The sequence below is a fragment of the Pseudochaenichthys georgianus genome, chromosome 5, assembly GCF_902827115.2.
Source record: "Pseudochaenichthys georgianus chromosome 5, fPseGeo1.2, whole genome shotgun sequence".
Lineage (NCBI taxonomy): Eukaryota > Metazoa > Chordata > Actinopteri > Perciformes > Channichthyidae > Pseudochaenichthys > Pseudochaenichthys georgianus.
The window spans coordinates 24,232,779-24,246,844 of NC_047507.1; the positions used below are offsets into that span (position 1 = coordinate 24,232,779).

The 14,066-nt window shown below is 38.5% G+C and overlaps 1 protein-coding gene across 1 annotated transcript in view; it reads right to left on the minus strand.

Moving 5' to 3' along the window:
* Nucleotides 1-14,066, minus strand: part of kif5ab (kinesin family member 5A, b) — a 73,350-nt gene that overhangs the window by 26,667 nt on the left and 32,617 nt on the right. Inside the window, exons 5-15 of the mRNA XM_034082514.2 lie at nucleotides 13,307-13,380; nucleotides 12,891-12,995; nucleotides 12,467-12,515; nucleotides 10,795-10,850; nucleotides 9,996-10,083; nucleotides 9,639-9,763; nucleotides 8,046-8,150; nucleotides 6,945-7,093; nucleotides 5,564-5,712; nucleotides 2,677-2,894; nucleotides 1,737-1,805 (exon numbers count right to left, since the gene is read on the minus strand). Coding sequence (XP_033938405.1) covers nucleotides 1,737-1,805; nucleotides 2,677-2,894; nucleotides 5,564-5,712; nucleotides 6,945-7,093; nucleotides 8,046-8,150; nucleotides 9,639-9,763; nucleotides 9,996-10,083; nucleotides 10,795-10,850; nucleotides 12,467-12,515; nucleotides 12,891-12,995; nucleotides 13,307-13,380 — 1,187 coding nt within the window. The remainder of the gene's footprint in view (nucleotides 1-1,736; nucleotides 1,806-2,676; nucleotides 2,895-5,563; nucleotides 5,713-6,944; nucleotides 7,094-8,045; nucleotides 8,151-9,638; nucleotides 9,764-9,995; nucleotides 10,084-10,794; nucleotides 10,851-12,466; nucleotides 12,516-12,890; nucleotides 12,996-13,306; nucleotides 13,381-14,066) is intronic.

Genomic DNA, 14,066 nt, shown 5'->3' on the forward strand with positions numbered 1-14,066 from the left:
GCGTTTTGCTGATCAAGATGGTAATCGCCACATTCAGCTGTAATAGGCATGCCAACTTGATGCTCTGCTCACGGATGAGTCAATGAGAATAATAAACTGTTAAGATGATGACCTTATGTGTGTAAATATATTTTTCTTCTTTGTGGGGGTCTGCCGCCAAAAAACCATTTCAAGTCCTGAGAAAGTCAAATAAGACGGTGTGTAAAACTACACTGCCCAGCCAAAAGAAAGTAACCACTTTGATTTAACTAGGCCTGTAGGTAAGGGCTTTCCACTAGATCATAACTGCAGCGATGTTTATGTTTGAGCTGAATACACGTTTTTTAACCCTAACTGATGCAGTTAGTCACTTCTTTAATGTTTGTTCTTTCTGATGTAAAGTCAAGGTTGTAACTGTTTGCAATGAAGCTGTGGGGCGCTGAACTGATAGTAATTACTTGTCTTTCAAATTTGAGGAGCAAGCATCTTGAGGAACATTCATCATTAACTCCTCCAAAAAATATAGTTTATTTAATAATAACACTGAATATGTGAATCATAACAGTGATTGACAGCTGATAGGAATAATATGATTTTTAATAGTATCATATTCATACAGACACACATCGATGAGACAGTTAATTAATGTACTTATTGCAGCAGTCTGCATAGATTTGGTACCCCTGCTGGTCTAAGAGTGAAACAAACTAATTCAGTTAAAATGCATTAAATGATGTGTAAATGATATGTAAGGCTTTACTGATGTGCCACAATAATGTCACCTGATGTTATTGAGTTAAAATATCAATATTGTGGCTTTCCAACTTAACATTGAATGACTGCGATTAAATCAGCATATACTTCTGCCAGGGGATGCCACCCCTGAAATTCTCCTGCAACCCTCTTGCCACCCCATGAATATTTTTCTAGATCCGCCCCTGCACACTGCAGTATACAGCTTCTGTTTTGCAAAATGAATGTGAAATGATGTTACTGTACACAAGGCTAAGGTAGTTACCATCAAGTCAGATCAGCTCACAGCGGAGCCCATTTTAGGATATAAATGAAGTAATGTTTACAAATCTGAAGTATTTTATTTGGAAGTGTACTACATCCCAAAGCTTGCTTCATGCTGTTTAGCCTACTGTGTAGCCACCTTTGTTAATACATGCTGTAAATACTGTTTAAGATTACATTTGAATGGAGTCTTTTAATCGCTGTTCTTCAGACAAGAAGCATATAGCCTACAGGCGGGTAAACCTGTTTTACATAAGATTGAGTGTTGAATGTTCTAAGGTTTCTAAATGTAATGTCAATGAGACATGCTGATCCATAGTTTTTTAAAAGCACATATGAGATAATTGTAGAGCTTTTTGTTTTCTGCCTATTAGCTACAATGTGAGCCATGCTGAGTAAAATGGGAAACAATGGTCTTCATTTCTCATTTTCACATCAGGCCACACGCGGCACGCCTACTCTATCTTTGTATTGATCCTTTACTACAATCATTTCCATCTGTGCAACCACTAGACCTGTTCTATTTCTAAACTGCTGTTAACACGCAAAAACACTTACGATTAAACAATAACCTTTTAGGTCCTTCAAGTTCTTTCTGGCACCTGAAAGGCATTTCAAGGTCAATTTAATAAAGCTCTCACGGCTGAGTTCTAGTCAAAGTGTGCTATTGATTGCCACATGCAGCTTACCTTGAGATGTTTAACCAAACTAATGAATAGATGTAATATATAGTATTTTACCTCCTCCTGGTCGAGCATCTGCTCCTTCAGTTTCTCCACCATCTGGCTCTGGTGATTGATCTCATCATCCTTGAGAGGCAAAAAGGCAAAGGAAGTATAAACATTTGATTTAGAGAGTTATGTATTACACACACACTGGTACAGTACAGATTCTCTGGATACTACCATATGGTGTACTTTTGGGTTCCATGTCAACCATAACTATACATTCTGAGCTTGTACTTAACTCATAGGAACACATCTAATTAAAACCATTAACAAAATAACAGTAGATTAATAAGGATGTGATCAAAAAGCTGTGTACCGTAGGGGGAAAAGAATGCTCTCTCAAAGTTAACGCAACTACCGTCAACCAGAAACAACGCATGTAATAAAAATGTAACAAATATCATCCTGTGTATACACTTACAATGTACAGGTGTACAGTTAATGTATAATATTAGTAGAGAAATATGCATCCAGTTAGATTATCCTGTACAATAAGTGCAATACACCTGAAAATGCCTGCTTGTATAATGATGTAAGAAGTCTTTGTAACTGAGCATCTCATGAGCATTGTAAAGCTGGTTCTGCATATGTATCTGTTTATCTGTTAATAAAAACATTGACATTATACACTATAGCACCATGGAGAACAGCACACATGAGTACAGATGATATGTAAAATAAATAAGAGCTTTAATGCCATTCAATGTAGAACATTGCTCGGAATTCCCCAATGACATATTCCTATGCGTTGCTACATTAGTCACTACAATGCGTCTGATCCTGAATTCATTCAAATGAATAATACATGTATGATATCCTCTTTGTGTGCATGTGTGTATACCATTACAAATATCTCATCCACCGAGTTTAAACAGCTCTGCATTCAGGCCTATATATACACAGTCTATAATTCATGCACACAAATGGTCCCGATGTTACATTCATTTATCACCTTATCATCCATCTGTTTGTAAAGCTTGCGGATCTCCGCCTCATATTTCTGCCGCTCCTCCTCAGAGATGTGAACCACAATGGAAGAGGCAACAGAGCAGGGGCTGCAGGGGGTGCAGGGACTGCAGGGGGTGCATATGTCGGGAACGGGCTCCTCAGATTCAGGAGGAACCAGGGGGATGTCTTCAGGGCTCAGTTGCTCTAACTCGACAGCCTCACCTAAGAACAAGAACATGTTTGTAAAATGTGTTTCTCTGGTACGACCATGTATTAATGCATAAAATGGATAAGAAGGGATATCTTAAGCATGTTCTTTCCTTAGTCCTGAATACTTTAAAATCTCAGGTTATTTATATTTCTGTTCCATAAAGTAGCTATTCTTTTCTACAGACTCAACGTGCAGTCAAAAACACCCGAACTGTATAACAGTATGTCAGTTGTTTCGTGCTTTGGCTAAGACAACGACAGTATTCTATGAAGAAAACGTGGGGGAACCATCGAATGCAGAAATCTGTATTTCAATTGTGTACAAGCCCTTAATGCGTTTCATAACACACAGGAGTAATAGCTTGGACTGACAGACACTCTGTAATGTGTTGTGATTGGAATTCTCCTCCTCAGGCAGCATCAGGAGGTTTATACTTAACCATTTCAGAAGCTTACTTCCACCACTTCTCTGTGCCTCCAGGATTTAACAACACTGCTTTGACCGATATACTGTATTGTAGCTGGAGTTAAGAGGATCAATTGGGAAATTGAGTGGTTAGGTCAAATGAATCCATAGTTAAAACAATACCTATCTCTTGTCGTCTAGTTATCAGCCTGGTTCAATGCAACACAACCCTGAAATGGTTGCACACTAGATCTCCTCTGTGGAGGGAGAACATCGAGGAGAATTCATGTATGAGACAGTTGTTCCTGCCTTTGGGCCATAATTGACTAAAAACAGGTAATGTGAGACATGTTGGAGGTCAAACACGTTTTACTCAGGGAGGTCCTGGCCTGAGGTGGGCAACAATAAAGGGAGCAGTGTTGGGGAAAACATAATGCCAAAATGATCCATTAGGACATTAAAAGTAATACATCGTGAGAGAGAGGGAGAGTGTGTGTGAGGGAAAGTAACTGATGAAGATGTAGCTATAAAAGGAATCATTTTCAATGATAGCTGTTCAATAAAGATGTGTTACAGCATTAAAAAAAATCAGGTGAAGCATGGAGAGGATGATCTACAAGTAATACGTCGGATAGTATTCATTACAGAGTTGAATGTCAACCGATCACAACCCTTCAGTGCAGTGCCATTTCAATTGACCTACAGCCCAGAAGGGGAGGAGGCCGAGGAGTGTGTGTGTCGAGGGATGGATCAGTGCTTCATCAGAGTGTGTCCTGACACATTGTGTGTGTGCCGACACAGAAAAGAAGCGCAAGTTAAATGTGATGAACCCTTGTCGCCTCGTAGATTACTAATACATGAGGATTCATAAAACATAAAGCCTCCAGCATGCCTTCAGCACAGTGAGAGGGGAATTCATTTATACAAAGTGTAAAATTCTAAACATAAAAGCCAGAAAGATATTTTTAAGTGTTTTGGGCAGAAGCCCAGCTAGTCTTTTTGGCTGCTCTCCTCCAATATCAACACTGGCATCTTAAATTTGCACTTACGTTGTCTGAAAAAGAATGTTTGCAGGCTGGTTACATTTCCATTCCTGATAGTAAGTGCCTTTACTATTGTGAACTGCATCTGGTATACAGTAGGGATTTTTTTTAAAGGTGACCAAGCTTATCTTTGTTAACAAACATTTAAAAGAAAAATAATAAGAGTGCTGGTTTATGATCATTTTTGCAAATCTGGTACCTTATTTAATTCATGTTATGACATTCATACAAGTAATTTAACAGGACTAAGTCACGCTATCAGCAACATGAGGTTTTACTTTTCTATCTTTTTTGTAAGTATTTTAAATGTAAACAAACATGTATTACATATGCCACAACCTTTAGCTACAATTCACTTTATTTCACATATGTGTTTAAATTGTATCCTCATCTGCACCTTATCTTCTCTATGCTCTTTTTGGTTGGATGCAAACTTGATTTCATTGTGTTATGTGTGATGACAATAAAGTTGAATCCAATCTCATTTAATCTAATTTTGACATTATGAAAACATCTGCAGATGGTGCTCGTTTAAATTAAGGCCCGGGTGCCACTATTTTATTTCACCAATATCCTGGCAATCATTCCTCTCACGCATGCCAACTCGTAAATTCCTGCTACCAATGTTTGGTTCTCCAAACTGGATATCAGCTGTTAGCCTCTCTGTTTGCTGCTGTCTCTTTTTAAATCAAGATTCCTAGGCACCTTTAGTATGTTCATGCTGCTGTTACCAGAGCTCCTTCACCTCCCCACCCCCACACAGTAATCAGTTGTATCATGTTATCAGCCTACCACTCTCAGCAGGATCATCAGCAACCACCTCCCCAGGGATCAGACTCCTTGGGGTGGATTTATCTTGCTGCCACTATGGCCAGGCACCCCTAGATTACAAATCCATCCGTAGAGTCGAAGCCTTTCTGTCAAGGCTTTACTATCACATTGAATTTGTTATAAAAAAGCTGTTAACCATAACCTCTCGTGAGTGAAATAAGTTATTCCAAACATCCTATGTGTAACAACTTTTATGGGAATCCATTAAATAGTGGTTTTGTTATTTCAACCCTGATAGGCTGACCAACCGCTACCCTGCTTTTGTGTCTAAAAATATAAATTAATTGTTATTAATATGACCTTAAGAAATGAATGCGCTGTTTCACAGTCCTTTGGTGGCAGAAGACTTAGATATGTCATGTGTTAGTGAGCTGCACGCGTGATTTCAGTGCCAGTATTACCGTTCTTCCAGCAGTTCAGCTCAGTCTCCAGTCTCTGAACAGTCTCCTTCAATAACCTGTTCTTCTCCTTTTCCTTTTCGTACTTCTTCTTCCACTGCTCTGCTGTGAGCTCAAGGTTCACAGATACAGTATTTCTGATGGTCTTGGCTCTAATTGGAGGGATGCAGGGAGAAACACCATCAGAGAGTGAAGGAAGGTAACAGCGTGAGAGGAACAGGGTGTGAGCACCACATATAGAAAAAGGGAGAAAGGAAAGTGTGAGAGAACAGAGAAACTGTCAACAAGCGAATTTCAGCGCTGGCTGCTTAATGGAAATGGGCTCGCATCTCATTAATTGGTATGCAAATTGGGTTTCAGCCAACAGTGTTTGATGGTGCATGTAAGGAGAGGGAGGCAGGAATCCAAACTGTAAAAGCCCTTCAGACCTCTTAAAACACATCAAAATATAGCAACATACATTTCATAAGAGGAGAGAGTACAGTATGTGACCATAAATTATTTCTCAAACGTGACGCATGAAGATGGCATCACAGAGTTAAACATTCATGAGGCTACAGCCACAGCACTCGGCTGTGAAACTCTCATCATTGGCTATCACTTCATTTCACACTTCAGTGAAAACACACTGTGGTCCTCCATTCATTTATTCACTTCGATTAGCACAACAAACAGCCTTATCTCAAGTTGTGTCATTGCCTCAGAATTGAGTTAACAATTTATTTGGGTAGTGCAATGCTGATAATCAATCATCAGGTGATCATAAAGTCAATGTTGGTGGCTATACAAACCTGTATATTTGTGGACCTTTATCTCAAATAATACACTTGCTACGTTGATAACGGGAAAGTTTGACAAATATTTGTCATATTTCATGACATTCAATATATTTAATATCACGTCATCATATTTTTGGTGTCATATTGATTTTGAGAAAGAGATTAATCGCGGTGTTAAAAGCTACTGTGGCTGGCATAGGGAGATATCAGACCAACTCTTCTGTTCAGTCAAATTCAAATATATGTCACTCCCTCTGCTCCATCATACATTATTCATTTCAACCAACACTCTTGTGGAGAATGGAGATGGGTAAGGATGCTTTTTTCACAATCTTTCTAACTGAATTTTTTTTTTGCGTTGATTGTGAGCAATAGGAGCGGAGCGTTGACAAGCAAAACAAATCTTTGCTTCTGTGAAAGCAACATCTTGCCCTTAAGTTGACTAAATACATATCTTTAAGCATTCCCAGCACGATCAGAAACCACACGAATAGCATATCAGAGTTGAACACATTTCAGCTGAAAAACATTCCAACAGCTGCAGCTGAGCGAGACAGAGATGCACAGTGCAGCAGCACAGCGCTACAGAGCAGAAAGCTTGTTACCGTTGGCCGAACATCAGGGTGGATTTGGTCTCCACATCATTGTAGCTGGATGGAGAGCAACAGATGAACATGGTGGTGCGACAGTTCCCGCCCAGTGAGTCCTGTAAGATGCGAGTCATTTTGCTGTCACGGTACGGCACGTGAGATTTCTACAAAGACACAACGAGAGGAAGAAAGAACAGACAGGTAGAAGAGGATTAAAAGCCTCCGGAGGACATCCTGAAATGCTGTTACATCTTGCAGGTGTTTTCTTCTCAAAAACAAAAAACGTGTGTGGTGAGCATCAGTGGAGAACAAAGAAAGAAGAGATTTCTCTCCATTTTCTGATTCATTCACATTGTTCCCTTCCTTTGTATTGCCTTCAAAAAGACATTTATGTCCTCACCCATGAATAAAGAATAAATACCAGTAGATTTATGAAGTGTTTTTGAGGTGTTTACAGTCTATAAACCAATCCATCAGGATTATAGGGATACCTGAGCGTCCTGAGTTATATAATAACAGCCGGGAAATATTTTGTATTACTATGATGGACTGTAGAGTTGGCAGGAAAGACTGTGTGAATTTTCGAGTTGAGTAAGGTGACATGTGGAAATAAGTTACAAGCAGTAACAGTGTTATTGAAAATGGAAGACAGAGTGTTATTATTATAAGATTCTGCAGAACCACTATTACTATAAATGTATTTTACCTCTATTGTCAATGTTTTTTTTAATTCTTGTTTTCTACAACATCTTCACATGACAAAGATGGTAGTGTTAACATTATAAAAAAAGATTGTTGTTATGACAAATATAATAAGATAAAATGAACAGTTTCATATTTTGGGACATTCGCTTTCTGGTGAAGGTCGCATGAGAAGAAATTCTGAAAGCGGTATCATTTACTCTCAGGGACACTTGTCTTATTTACTGTGTGTAATTTGGCTGGGCTCGACCTTGAACACATTTATAATGTTCCAATCTAATTCCTTAAGGTAAGATTCAATTTAAGAAAAATTATGTTAAGCGAAACACAAACAATGAATTAGACAAGTCGCAGCTACAATTCTTTAGCAGCCTGATAGAAAAGATAATAATATAAAAAGTGTCTCCACTGTACCGTTCCCTCGGCCAAGGCTGAGATGACGTTCCCCAGCGCCGACAGAGACCTGTTGATGTTCTTGGCCTCATCGAGCACTGCTCCCTCTGCACCTGTCTTACTGACCTGACACAGATACACACACACAGGAGGAGTTAGGTAAGAAAGTACTTAATCAGCATACAAATAAACGTGGTTTTCCCATTGACATTTGTATGTAATGTTTTATTTCCAAAGTCTTGCAGTCACTTTTAATTTCCTGGAATAAAAAACATAATCCGCAAGTTTCCAGGAAATAACTTGTCATTTGAATTTATTGCAGGGAAAATCTGGTACTTGTTTAAGGGAAAATGCAATTAAGTACAAATTACAGTGATCAGCTGGTACACTACCAGTTAATCAATTATGATGAATTGCCAGCTGAACCAAAGGATGCCTTTAATCAATACACAGCAGTTCAGCTGAGCATGCATGTGAAATGTTACGCAAGCATACACACCCAAGTAAACTTGAACAACGGTCTCAAAACTTTTAACCATGTTCCCGATATTAAGTCATTTAAATTAAATTTTTCTTTTTGGGGAAAACAGAATGATGGAAATGAAAGACCTGTAAAAGGAAGCATTCACCCATTGTATTGTAAATTGTTAAAATAGCACGAGAAGCTTTTAGAAGGTTTATGCCAAAAATACTGAAGTCACGCCGTGTTATAATCGTCATGGGATACAATTATTTATGGCGAGATAATGAGGAGCTTAATTATAGAAGAGAGTAAAGTATATGCTATGTTAGCCTTCTGTGAAGCATGTACCAGCTTCCTGTTCAGTCAATAATATTTTGTCTGAGTCTTAGAAGTTATTGGAGCTCAACCATTTCCTCCTTCACCTCCAGGGATGACCAAAACAACTTACGGATGCAGCATCAGCACTTATTAACTCCAAACAGCTGCCGTCAGCATCTATCCAGATCTTCTCCTCTAAGTGCACCCAGTTCTTGCATCAATACTATCAACAGTAGACTACAGCTAGGTGTCAAGGGTCATGTTCTGCCCTGTCTTTAAATGGTTTTAGTCCGTTTTTAAGAGAATGTCATGGAGATAAAGGGATTTATGGATGGTGCAGTGATTTCATCTAAAAGGCCTTGGAAAAAGCACACACTTAGTTGTTGGTGGCTCCTCTCAATTTGACTTCTGTCTCGGATGAAAAACCTCATTTAAAGCTTTTATGAACCAATAAAAGCAGAGTTTATCATTTCAAAGAAGAACAAAGTTTTGGTCTCCATCAGCGAAACTGATTGCATTGCTTAAAATGAACACACACTAACCCTGATATTGCATCAGCGACGGACTAAACCCTCTCAGGCAGAATATTTTTAATGTAGACTTCAATAAAAACAAAGTGCAGTGCTATAAAGTGAGTGCTTTACATTGCTTTAGAGTTCAGAGCTTTACTGCATTGTTTATCTGACTCTTTGATGTCTGAAAAACTTGTTGTTGTGAGAAAAGGCATCTGGTCCCAGTGTTGCAAAAATCCTGCTGACGGTGAATGTTGAGAATTTGTTGCCGTGATAAGCCCTACTTTTAATGTTTCAGAAAGCAATCCCCATTTGTCCTACCTTCTCACTCCCAGCGAGGTCCACCAGGTACAGCTTCCCACACAGCTTCTGCTCTGTCTCCACGTTTTCTTGTTTGATGTTTATCAGGAAGATGCTGTGACTGCGGGAACTGTGCTCATTCATGTCTAAAGTGTAAAAAGGAAGGAGAGGCTTTAAATCACACTCTTTACATTGAACGTCATTCAATTCATCACTTCCCATCGACAGAGTTGTTAGATGTTCCTTTTGCACCTCATCATGCTTTTCTCACCTTTGCACCTTGAAGTTTTCATACTTTCACTGTGAAAAATAAATCTCACACAAAACGTCTGACAGAGTGAGTGTCAGGACATAAAGAAGATCAACAGCGTGACTCACTGGTCACAGCAACGTGGCGGCTGGCCTTCCCTTCATCTATCACATCCATCACTTCCTCGGGACTCGTCACAAAGCGCTCCGTGCAGCCCTTAGTGAAGAGAAGACGTGCAAACATTGATATGTGCTATAAAAATAACCATACACTCATAAAGCACATGTATCAACAAAAATACTGCATCTGCTGATGAAATAATTTTAATTTGCACAATATATAAACACAGACACACGAACATGAAAATGGTTTGACATTAACTTTACTTCAAATCTATAACCTTGAAATGTATAGCACTGTTTTGTCATTTTGGGAAATGTGCACATTTGCTTTCTGGAGACTGAAGTAATTTTTAACAAATCCAACCTACCAGCATATTATATTTGTTTGTTTTAAACACACAAAATCAAAAATGTGGAATTATGGAATTCAACACATGCAACCATGGAAACAAGTGAAAGGGAGTTACTAGTCCAAGAATTGTCTCAAGTCATTACCTAATTTCAACATGAGTTTGCATAGATTAAACAAATCCAAGATATAATATGTTAAATTATCTTTAAAAGTGCTGGTTGGCTATTCTTGACAAAACCCTTAAGCTAAAGCAAGCTAATCGGCCGCTGCCTTCTTGGTTATATTTAAAAGAATATATGAAAGCAGTATCAAAAATCATTTTACTTTCCAACAGAAGGTGAATAACTGTATTTCCGAAAATGTCAAACTACTGTTTCCTTTAAACATAAATTATAAATACACAGTAAAAGGAGAAAACTCAAACTGAATCATGTCAAACGGCTGCTGACTCACCTTCACGTAAGGAACTCTGTGTTTGTCTTCATGCACCGACAAGTTGGTTTTGGTCACTAGGATTTGATAAAAAGAGGTCATTGTGTTACCCAAAGCATGACCTGTGTACGTGTGAGAGCAAATAAGCATCTGCATGTGAATGTAGACCTGACTATGTTCTCTTAGTGAGTCAGACTGTGCTAATGCTGCATGAAAAAAACATGTCACTCCATCTATGAACGATATTTATGGAACTGAACTTTTCTCGTCGTTGAGAGGTAAAGAAGATGACTCTGCTAAGGTCAGCTAACAAAATGAAAAAAACACTATTTATTGCCTGAGTGTCTGCATTAATCATCTCAAAAGTCATATAATGTTGTTGATTTTTTAACTTTCCCTTGATTATGGAGACCGTTTTTCCCCTGGAGACTGTGTGCTTGTGAGTGTCCGTGTCATTGTGTTTTATCGCACTACAGTCACTTTCTCCTCTTGGGAAAACCTCCACAGGGTGTTGTTCTCTGTGCTGCCTCGCTTCATCTCACTTGTTTTCTTCTGTTTTGATGTTCATAGCTGTATGTTCCTCAGCTACTGTGAGCTTCCCTGCATACAAATGGCGGCTTTTGCCACCGTCTCTGGCTCGATTAAAGATGTAATCACAAGGATGCTGCCTACAGCTCCCTGTCCAGGCCTCTCCATCATTTCACACTGGTTACACCTCGTGGTAGGACTATGAACTTCAATCTTGTGCTGCTTTCGTGTGTAATAACTAAACCCCCCACCCTGTTTCTATTATTTGAAGCAAAAAAGTATAAGAAAAAGCAGGGATAAATTAAAGAAAATGTGCTTCCCATAATAAATTCATAATGATATAAACTCAGTTTGTTATGTGTTACTGTAACCTATTTGCTTTTTTTGAGTCGAACGCTCCAAGCTTGCTCCCTTTGGTCTGATTAATGGTCAATGAGAGCTTATTTTTTATTTATTAAAAAAGCAAGCTAATCACCTGCTGCCTGCCTGGTTATATTTAAAAGAATATATGACAGCGCAGCAGCATCAAAAATCATTCCAAAAATAAATTGAATAACTATATTTCATAAAATATCAAACTAATGTTTTCTTTAAACGCACACCCATAACACAATACATTCATAATGATATAGACTCAGTATGTTATGTGTTACTGCAGTTAACCTATTTGTTTTTTTTTATCGAACGCTCCAAGCTTAGCTCTCTTTGTTGTGATTAATGGTCAATGATAGCTTATTTCTTGCACAATGTTGCAGTAGCTGTGAATAAATGTCCTTGGTTTGTGTCGCTATACGTTTTAGGCACTTCTATCAGGCCTGAATTTTGTCTGAAGTGTTCCTCTCAGGCTGAGAGCCCAAACACCCTCCATTAATAAGGCAGGTCAGACAGGATGTAACCTCTACAGGCAAACACTGGCAGCATGGCTGTTTTTTCTCTCCTCTCTTTTCTCATTAGGATTTTGGCAGCAAGATAGTAAGTGGAAAAACAAAAGTGAAATGTCCCCCACTCCCCCAAAGACATTACACCCTTAATGAAAATATTATTATTATGTACCTAGGTGTGGCTTACATGTTTACATTTCCCACTGTGTATCGCAAGGGAACTGTACAGTGTTAACAAATGTGTGATGTATTTTCACTAGGAAGTGTTTGATGCATGAACACACCATCCAGCAGGTCTCGTATCTTATCCATATAGATCTCGAAATAGGAGACCTAAAACAAAGCAAAAAAACATTAAGCAGGTGATCTATGGAATAAAGAGGAGGAACAGAAAAAAGAGATTCTCAGAGAAAGGAAGTGAGTGAGGGAGGATCATTGTGAAAATATGCAAAATGATGTTGCAGTAATCTGTATTCCAGTGGGTGCAGCTGTATTATCCTCTAAGACTGTTGCATTTTCAAGGTTTATACATCATGATGTATTGATGCGTGGCGGTTTCCACACGGCAATCCATGTGAGGATTACCTCAGAGGCACAGGCTGTATTCCCTAGGTATCACAGAGTAAAATAGAGCATGTTCATCCCTGGGAGACAAGTGTGCAATCTACGCATGAACAAACGTGCACACACATGGATATTCAAACCAACCTTTATGTGAAATTCTAGGTTCTCATCCATGGCAAATATATGTTCAAAAATGTCCTCTGCGATTCGGGGGATGATTCCCATTCCCTGGGGATCATGAAGATTCCCCTACGAGAAGAAAGAGTCGATAAAATTATATGTGAATAAAAAGAAGGATAAATGCAGACACTGGGATGAATACAGTGAAGAGAAAAGTAAAATAAAGAAGAGCAGAGAGGCTTTGACTTTAAAAAGAACAGGGTTATTGCCCAGAGGGAGTTGTAAAGGAGGATAGTTCCCACCAAAGGCTGGGAAAGAGAGATAGTGAGCGGTGACAGTTATGGAGGGAGATGTACTGTCAGAGGAGAGCATGGGAGAATATAAAATACAAATGTGTGTGTGCCTGTGTGTGCCTTTTGAATAATTTAGTGATACTGTACCTCCATGGTGTGTGTTTTTCCAGAGGACGTCTGCCCATAGGCAAATATAGTCCCATTGTATCCACCCAAAACATCTATAATGAGAAAATATCACACAAAAAACAAGAACAACATTTTAGAAATAAGGGATGGTGCAAAGTAGTTGTGATGAATTTACATAATTGGGATAATCTTGAACATCCTCACATGAGTAACTTTAAAAAAGCTGTCTAGCTCGATATTATGGTAAAGAAGTGGAAAATAGAGCCTGATTAAGATCTCACACAATGTTGCTATTTTTTATTTATGTAACCTTTGCCAATGCAGAGACCTCATTATGTACAGCATGGTAACCTCATTAAAGACTGCTCGAAAATAAATATATATACATTTAATGATGTGTGTCTGTTATACAGAAAAATATAATTACCTGTTTCCTTACTAAATGTAAGGTAAAGCAATTCTATGATATTATTACCATTTTAAGAGTTTTAAACTTCTGATTATCAGGATCATTTCATGCAAGTCAAAGTTATTTTGTCAAGGAAAATCGTGATGTAACATTTTCACATCATACAGTACCATGCTTACAGTGGAAAAGAGCATTGGTATAAGAGTGCCAAACTAAAATAAATGTAATTCTTGTGTGCCAGTCATCCACACCAATCAGAAGTGCTGTGCTCCACATGTACCAGACATTGTTAACCAATCAGAAGTGGCCCATGATAGTAGGTGATAGACAGATTGATCCAATCACCTGCAAAGTATTTTTAAAATACTT